The sequence below is a fragment of the Xenia sp. Carnegie-2017 genome, unplaced genomic scaffold, assembly GCF_021976095.1.
Source record: "Xenia sp. Carnegie-2017 unplaced genomic scaffold, XeniaSp_v1 HiC_scaffold_22, whole genome shotgun sequence".
Classification (NCBI taxonomy): Eukaryota; Metazoa; Cnidaria; class Anthozoa; order Malacalcyonacea; family Xeniidae; genus Xenia; species Xenia sp. Carnegie-2017.
In genome coordinates this window covers 9,498,365-9,524,120 of record NW_025813485.1, presented here as the reverse complement: position 1 = coordinate 9,524,120, position 25,756 = coordinate 9,498,365, and the positions used below count along the sequence as shown (strand labels likewise).

Genomic DNA, 25,756 nt, shown 5'->3' with positions numbered 1-25,756 from the left:
TACCAACGTCTGATTTGGGGCTCCTGCCTTCAGTGTGATCCTCCGGCATATGATCCATGTAAGGTAGGGAAAAAAGACTTCTTATATCAATAACATATTGTGTCATGGAGGTGGGAAAAATGAATTTTACCCACAAATATATACGATTTAAGAATTCTTTTGTACTTTATTATCTTAGTATGGTTGGTTAAAAGATACTGAAACCAAAACGTTACAACCAATTATGATGCCTAGGGGAATGAAAGCTGCTCCTGATGAAGTGCTCAAAATTAACAGCTGTGTCTGCTCAGGTACTACTTTTAAATATAAAAAGCAATTCTTAGAAAAAATATTCCCAATCAAATACCTTCAATTTTAAATTAACTTGCAAACTTCAACGTTCATAAACATTGATTAAAGTTGTTATTATAGTTTTTCTTCTGAACGAAGTGTCATTAATATTTCATAGTAGGATTGACCATCACAACTAAGCATTTAAGGTAAAATAAATGCTGGGAAAATATGCTTTAAAATTATACTTAATATTTAGTTTCGAAATGCAAGTCAATGGCCTGTTCCTGCGCAAAGTCACAGATTGGATGCACAGAACATTGTAAATGCGAGGGAGATTGTCGAAATATATGGAATGCCGGTGGCTATGCGGAAGATGATGGTAATAATTCTGGAGAAGAATCAGCAAGTGAAGATGAAAATGAAACATGATAGACAATGTGATAGGATAATGTTTTATTAACCTGTTTTCAAAAATTAATGAAACATATATTGTAAATGTCACTTAATCGGTGTATATTTGGGTTTTTTAGTGAAAAAATGTTATGAATTGGCCTATCCAAAAGTTTTAATATCATCTAAATATATTAATTTGCATTAAGATTCGCTAAATAAAACGTCTTACAGGAGCTTATGCTAAAAAAATGATATAAGAAGTATTTTTGACTATCAAGTATTGAAATTTTGGTACCAAGGAATACACGGTTTTTCCGATTTTTCCCATTTTGCTAGTAGGTTATATTTTGCACTTGCCCAGGGTTTGGGAAGTGGCAACATGTCCTAAAATACTTTCATATAGTCCCTGAACACATTTCTGGAAAAAAGTTGCACTTAGTATTTTTGTCGAGGTACCCTTAACTCAGCCCCTGACTACTAAAGTCACAAAACCACCTCAAACTGGACCTCGCCCAACTGAAAAAGCAACGTTTGAAACCTAGCAGTCGTACGTCTTGACTCAGAAACGTGACTAATTCCGTGACGTTCTGAGCTAGAAGTCTCCTGAAAATCCGGGCAAGAGTTCTCAAAAGAACTAGGGCCTTTAGACGTACTTCTTCATTCAGAAAGGTAACTTAGAACAGCAGCAAACTCACTTTCGCTAGTGGCCATGCATATTGCAATGTTTTCATGTGCGTGACAGCTAAGACCAAAATGCAACGCACGCTTCGCGCTACGTGACGTAATAATGCAAGTTGCCCATTTGCACTGAATGGAAACGCCTTAAGTGCGGTGGTACATTCATTATGTCGTGGAGTTTTGGCAATGGCACTGGAAACCTTGCCAAAGTCGATGGGAGGATGGATTCTATCAGAAACTACTGTCCAATTACTTTAAACGCGTCGAGGCTGTTATATGTGCCAAAGAGCAAACAAATCTTGATCATAGCATGATTTTCATACTATTGAAAGTGTCTAAACTTTTGCAGTGCTCAAAAAACAAAACTAGCTAGCTATGTATACAGCATGTCACTTCTTTAAGGAAATAAATATTTTTGTTAAGTAAAATAACACTTGCATTGCTTTCCATGACATTTGTGTATGTCACGCAGTTTGAATGAATATATCTCACCTAAAATACGCAAAATTGTGACGTTCCTTCTGGGTTGCCCAAACTTTTCCATAAAACTGTATAAGAATACATGAGGAAACGGCTATTGACAACTACCACAACATAAATTTTGATACAGGTTTTACGCAATGGATTAACACGTGACCTACACGAGATTTGACTCTCACCTTCGGGATACAAGTCTGCCGCTCTGCTTGTTGAGCGAAAGAGTAGAGTCACTTCTCTAGTAACTGTACATGCATGAGACATTCTCGCCAAGATAGCAGTTTCTTAATGGCACAATATTTCGACTTTATTCAAAAGCTATCATGAGAGAATCAGAACATAAATTCTGACACGGTTATAGGCACAATAGTTGACGAATGTCTTATATTTGCACATCTCTTATAAGCTGCCCATGAACGTGATACTCTCGCCACAATAGCAGTTTTTTCATGGAAATATCATTCGACATTATTTCAAAGTGATCGTAATAGAATGAAAACATGAATTCGGACAAAGTTATAAAAAAATGTTTACAAGACATTTTACTGGTCTCTTATCCCTGTGGGCTTGGTAGCTCAACAGATAGAGCGGCGGGCTATTGTCCGAAGGCGCAAACTTCGAATAAATTGTCAAACTCTTTAATCATAAATTAATCTCTGAAAGGCTTCCCACGTTACATATAAGTGATCGCAAGAATTTAATTTATTTCCTGCTTATAGTTTGACTCGTATCATGTTTTACAGTCATTTTGACTTTAACACAGATAGTATTTTCCTTTTGCCTTTCACAACAAACTACTTTAATGAGAGTGAACCGAGCAATATGCAAACAAGGCGAATAAAAATGTTGAAATGGCCTAAATGCAAGGATAATAAGGTTTGGTAAAAATTATATAAAAATATCGGTTCGGCACAATATCGGCATTTTATCACACATCGAAAATATATCAATTTATATAATAACCAGAAGAATTTAAGCAATTTCATGGGTCGAGAGATATTATCTTTAAGAGGAAGGCTTTTTTCACTGGCCAGCAAATAAACAAGCAATGGCTGATCAATGTTGTTGAAATTTTGTTATCGAAGACGAAGTACAAATCAATGGTTGTAAACCGGGTTCAGATACGTCCATTGTTTCAACTAGGCATTCTTAATATCTTTATTTGCCCATTCTCGGATAAATTCAGGTAAATATTCAAATAATTCGCCGCTCGTTTCTCATTTAAAAACAAGAAATTTTCTGTGACGTCAATTCCGTGCGTCTGTCCTTCTATAGATCATAGCTCTCGACCAATGATATTGTTCAAATTCTTCTGGTTATTGCATAAAACTGTATAGGCAACGGGTTAAATGTTCTCCATTTGTTAAGATTCAATATACAAAGTACGACATGTATCAAGTGCTTAGTTTTTGAACTAAGTATGACCATACCAAATATGACCAAAATACAACAAGCTTATTACTTGAATCGCAAAATTGCTTTTTAGAATTGCTTTTCAACACGCAGAACTTGGCTTAGCCTCATAGAACATTCTCTTGAACCAATCAAGCGAGCGAACGAAATGACAAATTAAAATAAAATTTAAATCATTGATTATCTGTCTGCAATACTTTCCGAAGAACTCTAAGAACGCTCAAAACGGCATTTTTCGTCATATCATCAAGAATTATGACAGACGGACAGACAGGCACTTTTTTAGTATAGCATAGTGGTTGTCTGCGAATGCGCAGCGGCTATAACCACAAAAATTGATTCATGGTGAAATGATAAAAATTATGAATGAGTTATTAGCATTATATGTCTTTAAATAGTAATGAACATGAGAGTCTCTCAAATATCGCTCATTGTACTTACTGTCCTTTGCCAAACCAGTTTCCAATAGCTTCTACAACAGCTGGCCAACCCGATGACTGTAAATAACCATTAATAACATTCAATTAAATAATAAAAAGCAGACAAAACAAAATCTCTTCGATTTTGAACAAACGATTGACAGCACCGTATACTACTGTCAGTGGCGTAGCCGGCTCAATATTTGTGAGGGACACTATTAATATATTCATGTTCTGTCGAATTAAGACTCTTTACAATAAAATTTTCTGCTGATTATGTAAAGCATACATGAATAATGCCACTCTCCCTCCAATTATCGATGCTAGCTACGCCAATAACTACTTTCAATTAAATGTCAACGAGTAAAACGAGATCTTAATTTAGTCAAATGTGTTCAGGATTTCAATGAATACGTTATGCCGTTGGCTGTTTAATGCTTTTCATATGTTTTCATGGAAAATATGCCACAAAATATGTCACAAAATAAGCAGCTAATATTTTGACACCAACCTACTGCCGGTCTGACATAAAGCATGCAGCACACGAGAGCTATCAGCTGATAGCTCCTTGTTTACCGTTCGATTCTGTTGAGTTTTAGGGCCAAAGTAACCTTTTCCTGAATATCAAGCATGTCTGATATTTTTGGACCAGCGAAACGAAAATCTTACAGTTTACGTTGAATGCGAGCTGGACGCTCACATACAACCAGGAACCAATTAAAGAACCAAACGACGCGTTCTTTTACGACAAGTTCAAATATCGGCTACACACAAAGAGATGAACGCGTACATTTTAGAAGACAAACTCGTCGGAGTCATGGCCAAACTATTCTTATTTGCTTGATTGCCTTATTTTAAAAACTAGAGAAAAAAGGCTAAATGCGCATGAAAAAATTGCAAAGGAATCAAAGCAGACAAATTACAAAATCTTTGGAACAAATTTATTTGTTGACCGTAAATACATGCTTCATTCTCAAGGGATAGTATTTTTAAAAAGGTCGTTGAATGAATGAAAGCAATCACATAGTTTGTAGCCGCCATTTTGCTAATGGGTCATGTGATTATAGAGCGCTTCGCTATTGCGTTTTTATTTGGCGATATGCGAGAATTTAGTTCGCATTCAGCGACAACAGTGAGATTTTTGCCTCACATGGCCAAAAATATCAAACATGCTTGATATTCAAGAAAAGGTTGCATGAACCATAAAACTCAGTAAAATCCACTCGCACATAGCGAGCTATTGCCTGAGCTAACGTGCACGAGTAACGTTTTGCTCAGCTGATTGCTTTTGTGGTGTGCAGCATCTCTAAGTCATGATGTGTTTCAATATATACATTTGATTCCACTGCACATAACTATACCGTTGAATCTTTTTATTTGAAAGAATGGTTTTAGGTTTGGTGCAAGGATACGGTAATTCATATAAAATCTCAAGACACTATCATTCGTTTAACTCATTATCTACGATTTAATGCAGTCAAACGTTCACTGACATAATATTTTATCAAACAATCTTTCGGCTGTCTGCCTACCTCCTTCGACGGCTTGTAAAAGAAATAAATGGGATGGGATGTAATAGTATAAATACATAAGTAAAACATACGCTTCTTAAATAAATACAAAAAAAATAATAAATACATACGCTTCTTTATTTATGTATTTATAGTGTTACATCCCATCCCATTTATTTCTTATATAACCCGTCGAAGGCTGTAGACAGACAGCCGAAAGCTTGTTTAATACAATATTATATCAGTGAAAGTTTGACTGCATTATGTATAATCCTGATATCGGATCACGCATTTTTTTTTTCTATCTACGAATTGCTTAACTAAATTAACTAATAATCGTTTGGCTAGTTATTCCTTTCTACCAGAGCGACAACAACGAATTTAAACTTTACAAACCCAACTGTTAAAGTGCAAATAAGACATTCGCAGCCTCTAGTCAATAAATGATAAGATGACACATGAAGGAGTCAGAGGGACGTATTTTTGTAAATTACCTGCGCAAATCCTGCCAACACCTAAATAAAATAAATTAACAATCATTAAAGTAATAAGCAATTCTGTAAACATTGTTTATTCGATCATTTCGAAATTGTTGTTTTCGTAACAAATTTCATATAAACCAAGCACAAGTAAAAGCCATAAAAAATCCGCCAATCTGGCATTTAACCCACCAAAAAAGACAACCAATAAGTCATCATACCTGCATTAAAATGAAAAAAGTCAGCGAATGAATCTTCAAAAAATATCCAAAACCAAAGAGAATACTGAAAAAGCCACTTAAAAACATTCCAGCAGTCAAGAATAATCGTATGTCCATGTGTTCAGCAACGAAGCCACTAAACATAGAATCAATAAAGAATAGCAGTATAATATGGTAGCAAACATATGAGGAGTATAGCAAAAAATATTTTGTTTTAACAAATAAAAATTGATGGAATCTAGTAATACCCAGGACAGGCAGACAGTTTTAAATAAAACAAAATAAAACAGATTCCGAAAAAAGACATCTCGTTTTCTTGATATTCAAGATGATACAAGAGTTTTAGACAACAGATTGTGTAATATTTCGTCTTTATTCCAAAGACATCGTCAGACTAATAGTTTACAAAGCAAGATGTGAAATAGTAAATAATTATATAACAGTTTCACAGCCTGCTTTGTAAACTATTAATCTGACGATGTCTTTGCAATAAAACGAAATATTACACTTATACCTTTGTACCATTTTGAATATCAAGAAAACGAGATGTCTATTTTCGGAATCTGTTTTATTGTGTTTTGAATATAGTAATCGAAAAAAAGATTGCTCTTCCATGAAGATCACGAAAAATGCTTTTTATCAGGATAATCATATTTATCTTACAATATATAGCACAAACTTAATTAAGCTGGTACGAAATTTCTTTCATTGTAATTGCACTTTTTCAAAGAATTTGTTCAAAGCTATGATTAGAGAATCGTGTTTTTCATTGTATACACCATATTAACATTTGCAACCTTTTGCAAGTGTCTTGTTAGACTAAATAAGGGATTTCCTTTGACAAATTGTAAATAGCACAAATCACATGTTTAAACAGGGTCAAAAATTTGGTATATAGTCACATTTTCCTACTTTTTGTTCATATGGCTAAAAAAACACAACCGATCAAGATTGTTGTGAAAGCTATTAAAAATAATTTCGGAATGCTGAGTTTGGAGTAACTGGACATGAGAATATACTTCTGAGGTCACGAATGGCAATTTTATGGTAAAAGTATTCAGTCTAACTGTGTAAAAAAATATCGTTTTAGCACTTTTGTAATTGCTGAATAATAGGCCTGGAAAGATTTAATATAACTTGAATTAAGTCACGACAAAAAATAGAACATTTAAAAAAAAACTTAAATTCATTAGAATCTTTGATGGACCTGGTTGTATCGGAGGATACCGACATGTATGGCATACACTAAAGTTTCAAGAAATTGCTGTAGCAAGGGTTGTTGTGCAGCATTTAATGAAACAACTCGATCCTCAAGGGGTAGAGCAAAGAAAGGCTCATAAACTTCACCGGAGAACGTACTATAATCTGGGCCCAAACGAGGTATGGCACTGTGATGGCTATGGTAAGCTAAAAACTTTCGGCTTCCCCATACATAGATCCATTGATGGCTGGAGCAGGAAGGTATTATGGTTATACAACACACGCTCAAATAATCTACCAAAAAGTATAGTAGCGGTATTTTATATCGCTAAACAGTTCAACAACTAAAAGGATGCCCATGAAATTAGTGTCAGATCTTGGAACTGAAAATGGCATTATGGCTTCGTTGCAGTGTATTTTTCGAGACGATTTGCGCAGTCATCAATATGTCCCATCGCCAAGGAATCAGAGAATAGAGTCTTGGTTGTCTTATTTAAGAAAAACTAGGACAACTCAGTGGATGAAGTTCTTTAAGGATTTAGAAGAGCAAGAAATACTTAATAAAATGAATTGCAATCCGATTGTTCTACAAATTTTGCATTTGCAACTGGAGGATCAGTAGCTGTTTGGTCAGCATTGCAATTCCATCAAAACTTAACTTCCTTCCTTAGCATTGCAGAGCACATACCACAATACCTAAAATAACCAGTTGATGAATTCATGTTGGCACATTCAAAGAAATTAAAAAATACATTACATATTAGCCTCAAAACACAACAAAATGTCCATGATATATTCCAACAATGCATCTACACGGTTTGTGTAGCAGCCTAGGCTGTAGTGGTTGTTACTTACATGTCAAATAAAATCAATAAGCTCAGAACAACAGTATCAAAACACAGAAAAATAATAATTAGTCTAAAAAAATTACTATAAAAAACATTAACTAGTCCACATATAACGTAAAAACGGCTAATACATAGTATGCAAAAATATATATTTTTATGTAGTATGTTAATATAATTCTATGTCATGAGGAGAACAATTTCCATTTTTGTGACAAAGCAAACAATTCATTCACTATTTTTTAAAATTCACATTTTTGTAATGTCATCTCATTTAATGGTGGCACTGTAATAACATAATCTGCTCTTGTCAGAACCTTTATTTAGAATTATTAGAAGCTCTCTGTATGCACGTATGCCATAATCAATCCTTGTTTTAAAGGGTTGCAATGCCAATGCATCTGCATGAGCACAAGCTTCTATACAATGGTTGTTACTTGTGCTTACAATGGTAGTCTTTTAATACCAGTACATGAAACTTAATAATGCTTTACACTCACATTGTTTCTTTGTCTTCCATTTTTCAAGTCAAAAGAAATGGCTTAAATCTCATTTCCTCATATACTACTACAGCGTTTCCCAACATTCACGATGAATTATTTCTTGGACTACTATGAATTTGGCACCTGGCACCATATTTGCAATGCACATTGGGCACAACAATCAACACTACATTAGACTAAAATTTATCATTCAAAACGACGAATTAGAAGGTGGTATTTATTAGCCTTTTTTACAAAGTAAATTGAAAAAAAATTTCTAAAATGCGCATGACATTAACTTTCTCCATGAATATCAGAAAAGCATGAGAAAAAATCCAGGAATACACAAACGGAAACGCGTGGTCTTCCTAGTTTTGATGATTTTCTTTCATTCGTTTTCGGGCATTCTCCAGATTTTGGATATGCAGAACATAAAAATCTATCATATATTTTAAAATGTTTAAATTATTTCTACCTGTAGTTTTCAAATTAAGACCAAAACAGGAAAGACAGAAGTAAAGTACGAGGAATTAAAACTACACGGTAGATTAAACATTAAAGCTTAGTTTATTCTTTGATTTTGTTTTATCCAGTGTGATATTTCTGTACAAAATTAATGTCATTCGCAGCTAAGAATTTTTTTATCAAATATCAATTTATTTAATAGAAAACGTGAATAAAAGAAGTCATCGTTTTGAATGATATATTCCATTCAAAATGGTGATGAATTTTGTAATGGTTGTGGTGTTGATTTTTGTGCCAAATTCACAATAGTTGCCGCAAACATTCAATTTTCCTAATCTCTTGCTTTGCAAAGTGAAAAGTATAAAAATCCGCTTTAACAAATACTTACATTTTATAAGTATGGATTTTTAACAGTATTTCATGTCTCACTTATGTTCCACTTTCATTTTTTAGTTGAAATTACATTGATCAATTATAGCGCGTTTAGACTGATTGCCGGAGTACGATACCCTGGTTCAGGCTAAAATCTGCAGGCCCTTCACACTACGTAGTACCCACTAGCTTCGTCTATTTAAAACTTCATGTTTTTCTTTGTAAACAAGTCTTGAAACCATGTGCTGAATACGTGCCTCTCTGTACACGTTACTTAGGTGTCGTCGTTCACATTGGTGCCGTTCCCGAGCACCGTACTTGGGTACCACCTCTTTTTGTGGTGCCCAGACCTGGGCACTTATACACAAACACCATCAAAATGCTGTGTTCATATTGGTGCCCGTGCCTGAACACCGTGCGAGAGTACTCAGTCTGAACGCTCTATAATAAACTTTACAAATGAAATCAAACAAATTTTGGATATTGAATGATTACTGATAAAACTGTTAAAAACAACTTTGCTAACAACAATCCGATTCTGAGACTCTTATTTTGCCCCTCACTTTTCAAACCTCTCCGCGGCCCCGGTATATGTCTCTCACATGCGCAACTGCACCACTGGTTGACAATATTTTATAGTAGAGAGAATACGTAGCTTTTACAGTTGGTTGATGTAGAATGTTTAAAATACTTCGCATAAGCTATATATCTAATCAAATAATCACAATAATTATACGTGTTCAACTATCTACGTCACAACTCATTAACATACCGATCAAAAAGTTCGCAACAAAATGGCTGAAAAACGTTTAAAAAATCACTTCAAACATCGAATTTAAATTGAAATCGCATAAATAGAATCCTCGAAATCTAATCTTTTATTTTAGCAGGTAAAAAAAGGTAGGGATGGGGGGGGGGTGTTGAAATTCGTAATATAAGCAGTTTGAGTTGAAGATGAAACGTTACCTTAGTAAAATTATCTATCCGTGGCCTTGTTTAAAGTTTTATTTCAGGCAACAATACTTATACCGAGCATATCTTGAAGTATAAGAGGTTGGACTGGGGACGCATATATAGTTGACTAGCTATACAAAACCAACTATAATAAGGTGTAACAAAGTGTTTCAACTAGCTATAAGGTGTCGAAGATGCGTAACAAATTTCTTTATATCCGTTCATTTTTACCTTATGAACATCCCAACAGCATAAGCCGCAAGGAATGAGGCATCAAGATATCCTAGAAGGGATTTCGAGTCTTTTCCATCTATGAAATGATAAAACGGTGAAATGTTGATGAATATAAGTTGCCCTTTATAGCTTTTAAAGACGATCGTACAAGAAGCTTAGCCTCTTAGTCCTTTGACATATAAATCATACAAGTCTTTAGTTACCACTTAGGCGCTGATTACATGAGCCCGGGTAGCTAGGATTCAGCCAAGCGTTAAATGATTTTGGCGAATGGAAACGATTAAATATTAAACATCAGATGTATCTTCTCGAGCAATTTCACTATATTCTGATTTAATAACTAAGCAAAACATTTAAATTAAAACAGCTAATTTGGCCTAATTTGAGAATTACAACAGGAATTACATGCGGCATTTAACAAACAGTTCTAATTTTTAATCTTGAAGTTTTGCCTCCTATCAATCCCTCGAAACATTTCACGCCTTACTGAATCCCGGTTATCCGGGAGCATGTAAACAGCCCCTTAAGGCCGATTTCCATTCAGTGCAAATTGTCGCGCGATTGACTTTTTGAGATCACTTTCTTTTCAATTGTAGGCTCTCAACCGGAACAGTTTCAACACTGCAGCACACAATTCAAAAGTAAATGTCGAAAAGTCAATCGCGCGACAATTTTCCCCTACGGGAAATCAGCCTTTAGTTTGAATAGTTTATAAGGTAAACTATATTAAAACAAAAACAAATCGTCAAAATGATAGAAAAAATGCTGAGCCGGTATCAGCGCATTATGGTCAAAATGATATGTTTTTTTCAAAACCCGTGTTTTCATTAAATAGGCAACTGTATCTTGTAAATTGAGCTGTTTAAAGTGGTATAGTCAATAAAACGTTGTTTCACTAAAGTAGTTTCTCACGTTACGTTAAATTGACATCGGGCGTATTGAGAAAAGAGAGTCCAGGATTGAAACAGAACAACCACTTAGATTAAGACATGATTTTTCCTTTGATCAGATTTTTACTCGTTAGAATATAGTTATTAATTTTGAAAGGTGTCGAAAGATATGTGAGTTTTTGTCAGTTGTGGTATGTTCCCTGATTCTGGGGGATAAGTCACGTGGATTTTCTTTAAAGCCCAGTTCTCATTCATCACAAAACGTCGGCGATACAGCTTTTGCGACGTCGGCGAGCGCTTACTATTAATGAAAACGCGTTAAAATTTATGTCGCCGATTTTTTGTGACGATCGCCGAGCGTCGGCGCTGCCAAAACGGTTTGTTTCTTGCGATCATCGCCGATCATTACCGACAACTTTCCATAATCTAGTCCAACATGGCTGCTTTTGAAAATGACGAAGAATCAAACTTCGATTCAGTGCAAGCATTAAATTTTCTTGCTGTTAAAGCAAAGGACGATGATAGAAGCTTTATGAAAATTATTCGTGAATTTCCCACGATATACGACAAGCGAACAAACGGTTTTCGTGACAAACGAAAGAAAGCTAACTGCTGGCAAAGAATAGCTGAATTGCTTGAAACTACAACAGAAGAAGTGGCAAGGAGATACAAGACTATTCGTACTGCATTTTCGCGCTTTCTTTCAAAACAAAAGTTAAAGTCTGGATCTGGAGTAAGCGATATTCCGAATATTGATCAAAGGTTTGAGAATCTTCGATGGCTTATAATCCATATGACTTCAAGACAAGGGACAAGTAACTTAAATCTATCACTTAGTCAACCAAACACAACCAAAGACAGTGTCTCAAATATAGTTACACTTGGTGCAGAAGATCCCGACTTGGTTGAAGAGTTATCAAATAGAGAAAATGATCAATATGAGGAAACTAATATAACATTAGATATATCTGTAGATGACAATTTTCAAGGCGAAAATAAGAGACACGGAAAATGGGACCCACCAAAAGCAGTCAATAAAAAAGCAAAAAAGAGATGGTAGTGGTATGAGCTGGGTTGGAGCTAAAATCAATAACAAAATGCAATTGAAAAAACTGATGAACAAATTAAAGAAGCCATGTCAAAGTTGGACAAGTCCTTAAAATGTTTGGAAAACAGCCAAAAAGATAAACCTAATGTGGAGAATGATGAAGATTACTTTTACTGTTTGAGTTTAGCCCCCAGACTGAGAAGGCTTGATGGAAAAAAGAAGGCTTTAATTAGGAACTTAATTGAGAAGGCTTTAATGGAAGTTGAGTATGGAGGTTTTTCAAAGCCAAATTACTTGAATTCATTTCCAACTTTTGTTGGTTCTGTGCCAAATAGACAAGCAAATTATGGGAATAATTGAAAGTTTCATATCAGCTATTGTCACAACAGGTTTATATCATTTGGTTTGTTATTTGATGGATAAGACATTTACTTTATTGAGTTTCAGAAGAAATTTGTTGCTTACAGTAATAAAACTTCACTACTCAGTGCACTAACTTTATGTAATTTTCCAAAAAATACAACTGTAGAACTTTCAAAGATATTAAATCAATTATAAGCACTTCAAGGAACTCTGAATTAATCATTTCCACACAAAGTAAGTTACTGCACTATTTAGTTTGTTGATAACTCAGTTTTTAGCAAGTAGAGTAACATACTGATTAACTTATTATTGCTTATATTGTTTAAAATTAATGTTCATAATATATGTTAGTTGGAAATATATATTTTACAATGTCAAAAATCTTGCAATGCAGTGTAAATGTTGTAGATAACATCAGAGTCAATAGTCCTGGAGCGAATAATTTCATTTGCCACCGAGCATAAAAAGATGTTGATAGGATAAATTTTAACTCAAACGTTTTTTGCATACACACAAGTATGCTAAATTATGCTGCAATGAGGTTGGCTTTTTACAAATAACTATCACTGATCTGTGAATAAAACCATGTGGTCAACTATTGTAATAACAAGGCTATTAACAACATAATAATTTCATTTATATGAAACCTGGAATTAGTGGCTAAAGGTTATGCTAAGGTGCGAATTATGGTTAGACTATACTCCAGACAATATGTCAGTTAACTTTAAAAACTATTAACATAAGTGACTTGCCAAGACAAGGATCCCTCTTTGCTTGTAAAATATTTCTTGAATTTTTCTCTAACTTCAATAGCTTCACAGGAAGATCTATTATTTGCCCTTCCAACTGTGAATGCTTCCATTGCACCATTATCATCTAATGTAATGCTTCTCCAGTTGCCAGGTATTATATTACCTGTACTATCTTCAGCATGTACAAAACCAGCTGGGATGTAATGGGCATTGTATGTTAGCTGTAAATAATTATGCAGGCATAAGCATGCTTTTATAATCAAGTCAACTGTTTCAGGCTTGGCTTTGATTGAGCAGCGAAAAATCCTCCACCTTGCTGAAAGGATGCCAAAACTGTTTTCTATTATTCGTCTGCAATGACTAAGTCTGTAATTAAATATTTCTTTCTCTTGTGGTAATCCTTTACCCCCATATGGCTTCATTAACCATGGTTTGAGCGCAAAAATTTCATCGGATACAACAACATAAGGCAGTGTATGGCCAACAATGGAACTGCAGGATGGAGCATTTAATTCATTATTTGACAAAGCTTTGCCAATTGCTGAATTGTTGAAAATTTGTGCATCATTGTCTCTTCCATTAATTCCAATATCCACTAATGTAAAACAGTACCTAGCATCGCACATGGTCATCAATACGATACTATAAAACTTTTTGTAATTAAAAAAAATTAGATCCACTATTAGCAGGGCATTCAATTGCAATGTGCTTTCAGGTATGTGGTACATAAAGAATTCCATATTCCACTACATGTTTCTCTTATGACATTGCAAACTGTGCTTTTTTCCAAACTGAAATTAAAGGCTTGGGATTGTTGGGAATCCCCCGTAGCTAAATATCGCAAAGTAATGACAAGTCTTTCTCCTGCAGAAACTGGTATTCTGCTGTTGCATTTCTTTTTTGTAATGTAGGGGGCAACAAGATTTAATAGATGCTCTAGCCTCTCTGGATTCATTCTTAAAAACTTGAAAAAATACTCTCGATCGTGCAATTTTAACTCTTCAACCAAAATATGAAATTGACTTTCCTTCTGGCATTTCTTCAACATTTCTCTTATCCAAAACCTTCTCTTCCGTGGTTTGTTTAATCTGAGTAAAATTTGTTTTTTCCTTAACAAAGCCAATAAATACAATTGAAGCTGCACAGAAATTAAAATATTCAATTTCAGATTAAAAGGAGCCATTTTTTTCTCAAAGCGCTTATCGGCTATCACCGATTATCGCCGATGGTGAGCGATGCTTTGCGATGAATGAGAACACAAGGTCATCGAGAGGCCATCACCGACCATAGACGATAAACGTCGCCGATACTAGCGACGTTTTGCGATGAATGAGAACTAGGCTTAAAGTTACTGCCACGTGCATGAATATCGAGCCATTTAAGTACACACTTATCATCATGGTATCCAAGTTTAGTAGTTTAGTCACACGAACATTTAGGAAAAGATAACAGAACTTCCAAAACAAACTTCTCTTAAACTGTTGATATATTGATATATTATAGTCTATTCAAGGATTAACATTGTTATAGTTATTATTGTATCTTTTACCGCCAAGTTATATTGTCACTTAACTAAAGCGAACTTTCTTTCTTCAATAAACGCATCTATTCCATTAAAAGTTAACAGGTTATGGGCCCAGGATATTGAAGATGGACAGTCGAACAATTAAATGGCTTAGTGGAAATGCTGATGACAATCTAGCATGGAGTACAAAATTCACAGAGTTTATGCAAACGAAAGGGTTATTCAATCCGCTACTTGGCAAGGAAATTATACCAGAAGAAATCGCTCCTTTAAATAGACCTTTTCAACGTTATCGTAGCCATATTGCAGGGGGTGCAAAAACATTGGGCCGAGCGCGCGGTCACGCATGGCGTCCTTTGAACTTGACCGTCGTTACAGCGATGTTCTTGAGTTCTCAACACACGCACATGTATAAAGCAAAGTCAGCAAGTATCACGAGGAACTATTATTGCCAGTATTTGAGCGCTTTTTGACACACTTTCACCCAGGAAATACATATTTATGAAAGCGACTAAATATACAACGTATAAATAATGCCTTGAAAACGTGCTATATGAAATAAATGTACATTATAAATATTTGAATTAAATGAGAGTTGTTACGTATATGTGTCATATTATGCGTATAATTTCAACTTACTTTTAATGTTTTTAAAGTTCTAGCTGATGTAATTCAGTCTTTTAACTGCAAAATCAGTATCTTAAAGACTTAAATAAATTATTTATAAATTTAAAAAGGAGTCTGGATGTAAGCTAATGTGCAATCTGATTGATTCCTTACTAAACTACCAAATATTTCTTTGGTAGAATAAATAAAATGAATGCAACATTTGAGGAGTAAATCCACAACGATTAATAATATTACAAGTACATCTAATTGTTATTTTTGCCCAAGATTTTTATCTTACTAATATATTAATATAAGATTACACATAGTGTACAAATGCGCTAATAGTTCTCAGAATAACTGCTCAATATTTTTTGTACGGGAGTTTACTTTATGGCAACTCCAGCGCAAGACTACCGTTGTTGATACATTTAAACCGTTTAATAGATTAAAACATAGCGCACAACAGACACCAAATTTAACTGAAACATACAAATGAATGTGCGAATAAAATAACTTTTCAGCAATTAAATTTATCAAATGGTTGCTCCAGAGTCAAGACAAATACAAGCAAAAGTGAATGCAAATATCAATGTATTATTGAAGAAATTGTGTTATTTCTCATTTGTGACCATTATAGAGTCGTATGTCACTCGTATGTACTCTAGATACCGCTGTACATATTAGGAATCTCACCGTAAGTGCAAATAGCAGTGAAGGAAAGAGTCCATTTGAATTTTTCACTGGGAAAACAGCGAGGAGAAATCATCTTAAAGAATTTGGATGCACTGCTTACGCGATAAAAAGAAAACTAAACGTGAGAAAACTGAATCGTAGATCAGAGAAAGCGAAGTTTATCGGCCATTACAGCAACAGTACAGCATATATATTGCAGGAGTTTACCACAAAGAAAATCATCAAAGCTCGGAATGTAATCTTTAAGGAGAACGAAATTCAACCATTTTCCCAACAGGAAAATACACACAAAGAAGATGATTGCCTCCTGGAATGTCCAAACCTTCGAAAATGAGCTTTTAAACGAACAACATGTTAAGAAACCAGTTGTGGACGAAATGGGGGAAATTCCGCAGGAAGCACCAAACATATTGGAACAGTCACAAAACGAAAAATATCACAAAGTAGAACCACTTCCAAGAGAAAATAGAAATAGAAGACCACCTGAAAGATACAGAAATCCTTATACCTCATTTAACACAACTGAAAGAAATGAAAAAATCGTTGCAGAAGTGAAAACGTACAAAGAAGCCATAAAATCAACAAAATCTAAGTACTGGAAAGAAGCAATGAAAGCAGAAGTTGAAGCTCTGGAGAACAACAATACTTGGACACTTTTTGATGAAACCAATAACAAAAATGCGCTACCTGGAAAATGGGTCTATAGAGTCAAATATGGTGCAGATGGTGAAGTAGACAAATACAAAGCGAGGTATGTGGCAAAAGGTTTTGCACAGATCGAAGGCTTAGACTACTTTGAAACGTACGCACCAACATGCAAACCAGAAACATTTAAAACACTGTTAGCAGTTGCAGCCCATAAAGACTTGCATCTATGTCGAATGGATGGAAAGTCAGCCTATCTCCACTCTCGAATAGAAGACGAAATTTACTTGGAACAACCCCGAGGTTTCACTAAGGGAGGAGAAAACAGACAGACGTTGGTGTGTAAGTTGAAAAAGTCGATATATGGTCTTAAGCAAGCCGCGAAGAATTGGTATGAATACCTAGCAAACTCGCTAAAGAAGAATGAATTTAAACGCAGTCACAACAACCGTTGTCTTTTCGTAAAGAAAAAAAAAGACGAAAAGTTAAAGTACATCCTAGTGTGGGTTGATGACATCATAATTACTGGTTCACCAGAAAGCGTTGAAAAGATTAAATCAATTCTGGAAAGAAATTTTAAAATGGATGACCGCGGTGAATTACATTGGTTTCTTGGAATGATAAGTAAAGAAACAAGCAACGGTAGCGTTATCATCAGCGGAAGCGGAATATCAAGCAATGGCAGCAGCAGTGCAGGAAGCAATTTATCTCAGATCCTTAATGAAAGATTTTGGTATTTCAATAAAAGATTACACTCAAATTGGAGAAGACAAACTCATCATAGCTATCATAATTTGAGTTTGAGTGGGGGTGTTGATATTTTGATATAATATAGTATGTTCAAGGATAAACATTGTTATTGTTAATCATAAGACGTGATCAAAACGTATGTCGAACGATTATACCATCATAGTTATTATTGTATTTTTTACCGCCAAGTTATATTGTCACTTAACTAAAGCGAACTTTCTTTCTTCAATAAACGCAACTATTCCATGAAAAGTTAACACAAAACAACATTTATCACTTTATATTGTCAAATTTGTCACAAGAAAACATTTTACTAGATTCTTGATTATCATTAAGTCCAACATCATTAATTGACACTAGGGCTAATGAGTTTCTGGCGTCGGCATAAAGAGAGCTCTGTTACTAATTTTTTTTCAAAATTAACGTGAATTCAATTTCAATTGACGAAGTTCAATTGATAAAAGATTTAAAATAAATATGATTTCATAGTTGATGGCTTTACTAGTTAATGATTTGTCTAAACAAAACACTTGGGACAAAGAATAAAAAAAATAGTTCAGCTTACCAAAAGGTTCCCAGGCAGGACAGCTAGTATTTACATAATTGGAACAGTTTGCATTCAGGGTATCCTACAAAAAATCGAACGTAAATATGATTTAAGAGGAGAAGTTACACCATAAAGGAAAAGAGTGATGTATTACATATTTTAATGATTTCTGAAGATTGAAGTTTTGTATAGCTTTGACAATATACTTTGGTATTATACATTGATATTGTGGTTCACACTTATATTTTTGTAAAGGAACAGAGAAGAACTCTTTAGCTTTCTAATGAGATGCTTTTCATTTTATAACAAACAACAATGATCGAATACTCTTCAACTATTGAATAAAGTTAAGGATGTTTCACCGCCATTTTATACCAAGCTGGGTTTTCCCCGTGTTTTAACATGACTTCGTCAAATCGTCCATGACTGCATTCAATTCCCATGCAACGGAAGAAAAATGCAGTCTCGACTTGCAATTTCTTATTTGCGAAGTAGTCAATCATTTTTGATTGTTATGAAATAAAAAATATACCACCGAAAAGCAAAACGGCTCTTCTTTTTTTGTGTGTGAATAAATATATAAGCGTAAACAAAATATCAAATGCACTATACAGCATGTAAAAGTTCAATACACTTTTTCATAATCCACAAGATATATCATTGTCATCTATGCAAGATTAAATGCCGTATTTACTGAGTTTTTGGGTAATAATTACAGAGATTATAAATAGCACTAAAGGTGGCATCGAGGAGGAAATTTTAGAAGGATGAGTTGAGGGGCAAATTAGGGTCTCCGATGTATTGGAAGACAGCATCGAACAATATTGGCGTGTTTACATTGATGCTTGATGGTTTAAAGGTAACCACATCCATCAACAACTGAATCAACACATTTCCCACCAAGATATTCAACCGACACACAATACGCGTATGAGCTACAGCTGCGACAAAAATATGTAAGCTTTCATAACCAGACACAAGAAGACTATAGTAAAAAGACCTAACCCACAAACTACTCGGAACAAGAACAACCCCTCAAAGAACTGTAACTGCAGACAGAAACACCTATGCCCGACTAATGGCAATTGCCTGAAACCTAACGTTATTTACAAAACCGACGTAAAAAAACTACTGACAACAACAAAACAAACCCTTACATAGGTGTTACTGCATGCACTTTTAAGACACGATACCGAAACCACATTAAATCAATTACGAACAATTATTATAGGGCAAGCGTCACTTCCGGCTAAATGGCGCGCTTTGATTGGCTTAGAAACATTTTTGCCGGTCCATTATTTTCCCGAAATCGACCACGGTCTAAAACGCGTAATTTTTCAGTCAAATGTAAACAAACTTCGTCAAGCAAACAGCAAAACGCAAAATAAACGAAACAAAAAACCATTTACGAATGTGATTTGAAGGAAAAATACTTGGAAAACAGTTTAACTATCCAGACGATACCATTTATTTTTTATGGCCGAAAACTAGAAAAGTGAAAGCCAACCCGTAAAAAACAGCAAGGACGAAAAAGAAAGCAAGCTTCGTTTCAGGTCAAATAATGCCATATAATAAACCTTTTAATAACCTCGCTTTCTCGGTCTTTACTGAGATGTATCCGACTTTTTGTTACGGTCTTTTCTCTGTAAAGACCTCGCGCTCGGTTATTAAGGGCTTATAAATACCGCAACGAGATAGAGCTTTTTAAACAGACGTGGCACTGAAAGAAAACAAACGAAACTACAACGGGGACTTCATCAAACAACTTCCACCTCCGAACAAACACCAAAAAACCTTCCGTCTTTGCCTTGAAGAAAGACTACTAATCCTAAAAGAACGTAAAACGAATATTTTAAAGAAACGTTCCGATCTGTTTAGTTCATGCCGTCATGTAGCATAACACCTCCTAATCAATAGGATTAATATATATATATATATATATTCTCTAATCAATTGTATATACAGGAAATAATAAATAATGTTCAGGAGCGTATCTGTCGCGGGTAAAAAATCGCGTGTTGCGGGTAAAATTGCAGGAATAAATAACACTTATTGCATCGAAAAGTTAAAAAGTCGATGTTAAATTCTCAGGAATTCTTTATTTCTATGTATGCTCACTTGAGTGTGCTCTATGAATCAACGTTCTCTGCTGTCAACATTAAAACATGTCACCGGATTTGTGTTTGTTATACCTATCCAAATATACATAACGATGCCGTTAACAAAGCCGTTAAAATTCTCTTACAATTGAAATTGTAAAACCCAGTTCAAAAATTATTAGATATGGTTTATTTATATGTATAACTAGCACTTTCTCACGATTAAAAATTTGCTTTTCTCTAGCAACTAAGTGCTTCATATTACCATTAAAAGAGTCGTATCAAAGTAAATCTTGAATGGTTAGTGATGCTTGGTATTAATGAAAAGCTAAGTATGTCTTCGATAGTGATTAGTGTATAACTCGTGTATATTAACATTATATTTGGATACATAGAGCAAACACACATTGCCTATGAATCAAGAGTTTACGCAACGCAAATGAGGTATTTCTATATTGACAACAGAGAACGTGTATCTTAAGCCTGGCACACACTAGCGCCATCGGCTGAGCTGAGAGTTACTCGTGACTGTTGGCGCACGCCATTTTCTCTAGTGTGCGGTCAAGTTTTGAGCAATATTCGCCTCGCGCGCCATCGGCGCCGAATATTCAACATGTTGAATAAAATGGTGCACGAGTGAACATTGGCTCTAAGTGCGCGCGCGTGCTGAGCTATTATCTCAACACGTGAAGAAAATGCGCATGCGTTCAGCAACTTTTTTACATTCATCCATTGCTCTGTCAATTTTACATTGTTCTGTCTGCGGATGCTGCAAGAGAAGTATAGAGAATTCAACAAAGAGCTACATATGGTTTTCGTGGACCTTGAAAAGGCATATGATACAATCCCGAGGGAGCTAATATGGTACTGTCTAAGGAAGCGTCAAGTCCCGGAGGCCTATATTGAAACCATCAAAGATATGTATAAGCGCTCTACCACTAGTGTCGCAACGAGCGTTGGTGAGACTGAGAAAATTCAAGTAGAGGTCGGGTTACATCAAGGCTCGGCACTAAGCCCCTTACTGTTTATTATCATTATGGATGTAATCTCGGATGACACGACAGAGGACACACCTTGGAGTATGCTGTTTGCAGATGATTTGGTCTTGTGTGATGAGAAGAGAGAACATCTGGAAGGAAGACTAGAAGATTGGAGAAGAATATTAGAAGATGTTGGCTTGAAAGTTAGTAGAGCCAAGACGGAGTACCTCCCACCGAGTGGCTGCATAGGAAACATCAAGCTAAGAGAATATACTGGACCCGGAAATACAGATCTACCAAAGTGCGAGACATTTAAGTATCTCGGGACCACCATCCATCAGGATGGCGGTTGCAAGACTGAGGTTGAACTACGGATTAGCCGGGCATGGAATAAATGGAGGGAATTAACGGGAGTGCTCTGTGATAAGAAGATGCCGAAGAAACTGAAGATCCTCATCTACAAAACGGTGATACGCCCAGTGCTTCTGTATGGGAATGAAACATGGCCTGTTACAGACGACCTAGCAGAGAAGATCAATGTATGCGAGATGAGAATGCTACGCTATTGTCTTGGAGTCAGCCTGGAGGAGCACAGAACAAATGAAAGCATAAGAGAAGCGAATGTCATGAGTATACTGGAATTGATGAGAAGAAAAAGACTGCTGTGGTTCGGACATGTGTGCCGGCGTGAAGAAGATGTAGACATTCGGAGAGTTTATGAGATGCAAGTGGAGGGGAGACGGAAACGAGGACGCCCAAAGCATCGGTGGAAGGATACCATCAGGAGAGACATGCAGCTATGTGGTGTCAAAGAAGAGGATACCCAGGACAGAGCAGCCTGGAGAAGTCTGATAGAACTGGGTCTCCGGCAAAGACCCGCTACCCGAGCAGGACACAGCGGAGAAAGGTGACCAAAGGTGACCATTGCAATATGGCGGATGCCAGGGACTCGAGTTCATCAGACGAAGAAGGAATTTTGCTGCTGCTTATGTTAATGCGCCGAAGACGAAGACGTTCGAGAGCGTCTTGCAGAAAGACATGGACCAAACCATGGATTTCACGCCGTGAAACACTAGGAGCATCGGCTACAATAGTGCATGAGTTGAATTGTGAGGACCCAGAGAAATTCCGACAGTATCATCGTTTAGATAGGATTTCATTCGAGGAAATATTGAATATGGTGTCGCCACTAATTCAGAAAAACGACACAAAACTACGTAAATCGCTTCAGCCAAGGGAGCGATTGTCGGTAACATTACGCTTTTTGGCTACAGGTAAGAAAAGACATTAAAAATAGCAGTGGGTCTTTCAAAAGTAAAGGTATTAGAAACCATATATATTAAATGATGGTCTGTATTTTGTTTAGGGGAAACATTCAGAAGTCTTTCTTTTCAACATCGGATAGGTGAAAGAACAATATCTGGTATTGTGGAGGAAACATGTAATACCTTGTATGCAGTAATGAAGGAGAACTATTTGAAGGTTATTTAATCTATTCACTTATAAAACATACTTTTCTACATCATTTATTTTACCCAAACACATTCACAACAAGCCATAACTACAAAAATGTGCAAATGTGAATGTATCAATTTTGCCAGGCACCTGACATATGCATATAATCATCTCTGTATGATGCATTGTTTTCATCATACAGTGGTGGTGTTGAACTTGATGGCATACCAAGGCTTATATTTGGATTGAAATAATTTCTTTGTGATTGTGCACGAAGCACTTGTGGTGGTATTTCTTGAGTTGGTGCCAATAGACCAGCCTGTGCTTGAAAAATTATACCATTTATTTTATTTTGTGCAAGGTGACAAGTTCTAGGATCTAATTCCGAAAGTGCTTTTGCCACATAGACTCCAAAAGCATCCAACATGTTGCCACCATAATTTTCTTTTCTGCGTTTTCTCTTCTCGGCTATTGAATTTGACAAACTTTTAATCAAATTAAATTCTTCTTCAGCCTGTCTCTTCCTTGAAGTAGTTGGCCTTCGTATAGGCTGACTCGTAGACCTTGCTGCTGCACCATCCACTTCATGATATTCCATTTCATTTTCACTTTCATTAATATTTAAATCATTGTTGTAATCATCATCATCATCTTGGGTGAAACTTGTGTCTTGAGGAGTGCCAACGGATTCCTGAAATTTTTAAAATAAAAATCATCATTTTTTAGATCCCAAGAACTACCAAAGACTGGCTTCAAATTTGAGAGCAGATGGAATTATCCCTGTTGTTTGGGAGCTATTGATGGGAAGCATATTGCAATTCAACAGCCAGCAGACACTGGTTCTGAATTTTTTAATCATAAGCACTTTTTCAGTGTTATCTTGCTGGCTATGGTTGATGCGAATTACAGATTTTTCTATGTTGATGTTGGTGCTGCTGGAAGAGCTGGAGATGCTGGGGGGTTTGCTGATTCCGAATTAAGACAAGCACTTATAGCAAACTCTTTAGACATCCCTGAACCAAGTTTATTAAGAGGAACATCAACAAAAGTAGCATGTTGTGGGAGATGATGCCTTTCCTTTGACATCATACATGATGAAGCCATATCCTCATCGCAATTTAGTCAAGCAAAAATGAGTTTTTAATTATAGATTGTCCCGGGCACGCCGAGTTGTTGAAAACGCTTTCGGAATTTTAGCACATAGATGGCGCATATTCTTAACAACCATTAAATTATCCCCAGACAAAGTCACTGACATAATTTTTGCAGCCTGCTGTCTGCACAATTTCATGATTGGCAAGAACATTGGAAATTACAGTGGTGTTGCAGATGTTGAAAATGAAGATCATACTGTAATCCAGGGAATGTGGAGAACTGATACATCACTGAATGGCTTACAGCCAGGCAGCAATCGTAATGCTCCAAGAAATGCAAAATGCCAAAGAGAAGTGTTGACTGACTATTTCAATAATCAAGGGTCTGTACCATGGCAAGACAATATGATTGTGTAGAAAATAATTTTATAGTTTGCTTATAATTAAATATACTGTAATGACTTTTATTAAATAATTTCATCACTTTATGTCATATAAATAAATTGAGTAAGAACTTTGAACGAAACTTACAGAGTCAATATTCGAAATTGAAGTCCGTGTTGCAACATGAGGTGCTAGAAATTGTAACTTCTTTAATATCCAAATGGTTCGACGAGATGGATTTTTTCTAGCACTGCCACTAGGTGGAGGTTTTTTCGCCTTTACGAAACTATTTCGCAGTGATCAGATTTTTGACTTTACCCACTCAACTAGATAGAACAAAAATAATGGATGCATGATGAATGATAAGTTGTCACATACAACATTTGGCACAACAGGTTATAGACACACAGAGACCCACGTTTTGCCTGTACGTTACCTGTTTTTCCGAGTTTTACAGCGATTTCTTCGTACGCATTTTCACGTAAATCCCGATTTTTAAACTCGGGACATCGCACGTCATAAAGACAGGGAAAATCTGGCCAAATGTCAGCCAAATGATCTTCCAACAAAGCTCCTGCTACAACGACACTACCAGAGGCCATGTTGACATGATTGAGGGAAGAACGCATGCGCATTTTCTTCACGTGTTGAGATAATAGCTCAGCACGCGCGCACACTTGGAGCCAATGTTCACTCGTGCACCATTTTATTCAACATGTTGGATATTCGGCGCCGATGGCGCGCGAGGCGAATATTGCTCAAAACCTGACCGCACACTTGAGGAAATGGCGTGCGCCAACAGTCACGAGTAACTCTCAGCTCAGCCGATGGCGCTAGTGTGCGCCAGGCTTAAGATGTTATATAATCATTTAAAATCCGGAGAAACTTTTATCTTTTATGCATTAAATGCCTGGATTACCAATTTTCAAACTTATAATGTTTGTATTAGGTTATATAAACGAAAAGAAAAAACTACATAGAAATGAATAAAAATGACAAGTAATAATTGCTATTTACAGGTCGAAGATAGTGTTAAGATGTTGTATTTGTTTGTTGAGGTTAGGTTTACATTTCTTGATATAAAGGGCTTCTTTGAGTTCAAGGGCGAAAGGAGTGTGAGCAGTGTCTAAGATACGGAAGCAGGGTTGTGTGTAATTGTTATTGCAGTGTGGTGACGAGAGTAAGTGAACTTACCCGTAGAAATTACCCTTTTCGACTATTGAAAAGTTACGTTTCCCTTATAACAATAAGTAATTCAACTTGCAAGTCGTTGTCTTTACTGCACCCAAGCTTCTTTGAATTCGCGTGCGTGTTTTATTTGTGCGCTATGCAAAGCTCACCTTTATAGGTTTGCGCACACTAGTGACTCTATAGTGAACCTTTTTATACTTGTGGAGATATTGTTCTACACATCCCAACTAGCACAAAAAAGGGCCACCCTGAGCGCAACTGCACTCCAGTGAGATGCATATATCACGTTGAAATTAAGCTTAATTACCTAACTGT

The 25,756-nt window shown here is 35.8% G+C and overlaps 1 protein-coding gene and 1 long non-coding RNA gene across 2 annotated transcripts in view; both read right to left on the bottom strand.

Annotated features, from left to right (window-relative positions):
• LOC124447430 (glucose-6-phosphate exchanger SLC37A2-like) overlaps positions 1-25,756 on the bottom strand; it is a 125,401-nt gene that overhangs the window by 97,313 nt on the left and 2,332 nt on the right. The window contains exons 4-8 of the mRNA XM_046998354.1: positions 18,257-18,320; positions 10,414-10,492; positions 5,865-6,000; positions 5,659-5,679; positions 3,676-3,731 (exon numbers count right to left, since the gene is read on the bottom strand). Coding sequence (XP_046854310.1) covers positions 3,676-3,731; positions 5,659-5,679; positions 5,865-6,000; positions 10,414-10,492; positions 18,257-18,320 — 356 coding nt within the window. The remainder of the gene's footprint in view (positions 1-3,675; positions 3,732-5,658; positions 5,680-5,864; positions 6,001-10,413; positions 10,493-18,256; positions 18,321-25,756) is intronic.
• On the bottom strand, positions 23,239-25,071 carry LOC124447434. Its single transcript, XR_006948724.1, has 3 exons — positions 24,687-25,071; positions 24,398-24,576; positions 23,239-23,463 (listed from the first exon to the last, which is right to left on the bottom strand). It is a non-coding gene; the product is annotated as an uncharacterized LOC124447434 (long non-coding RNA).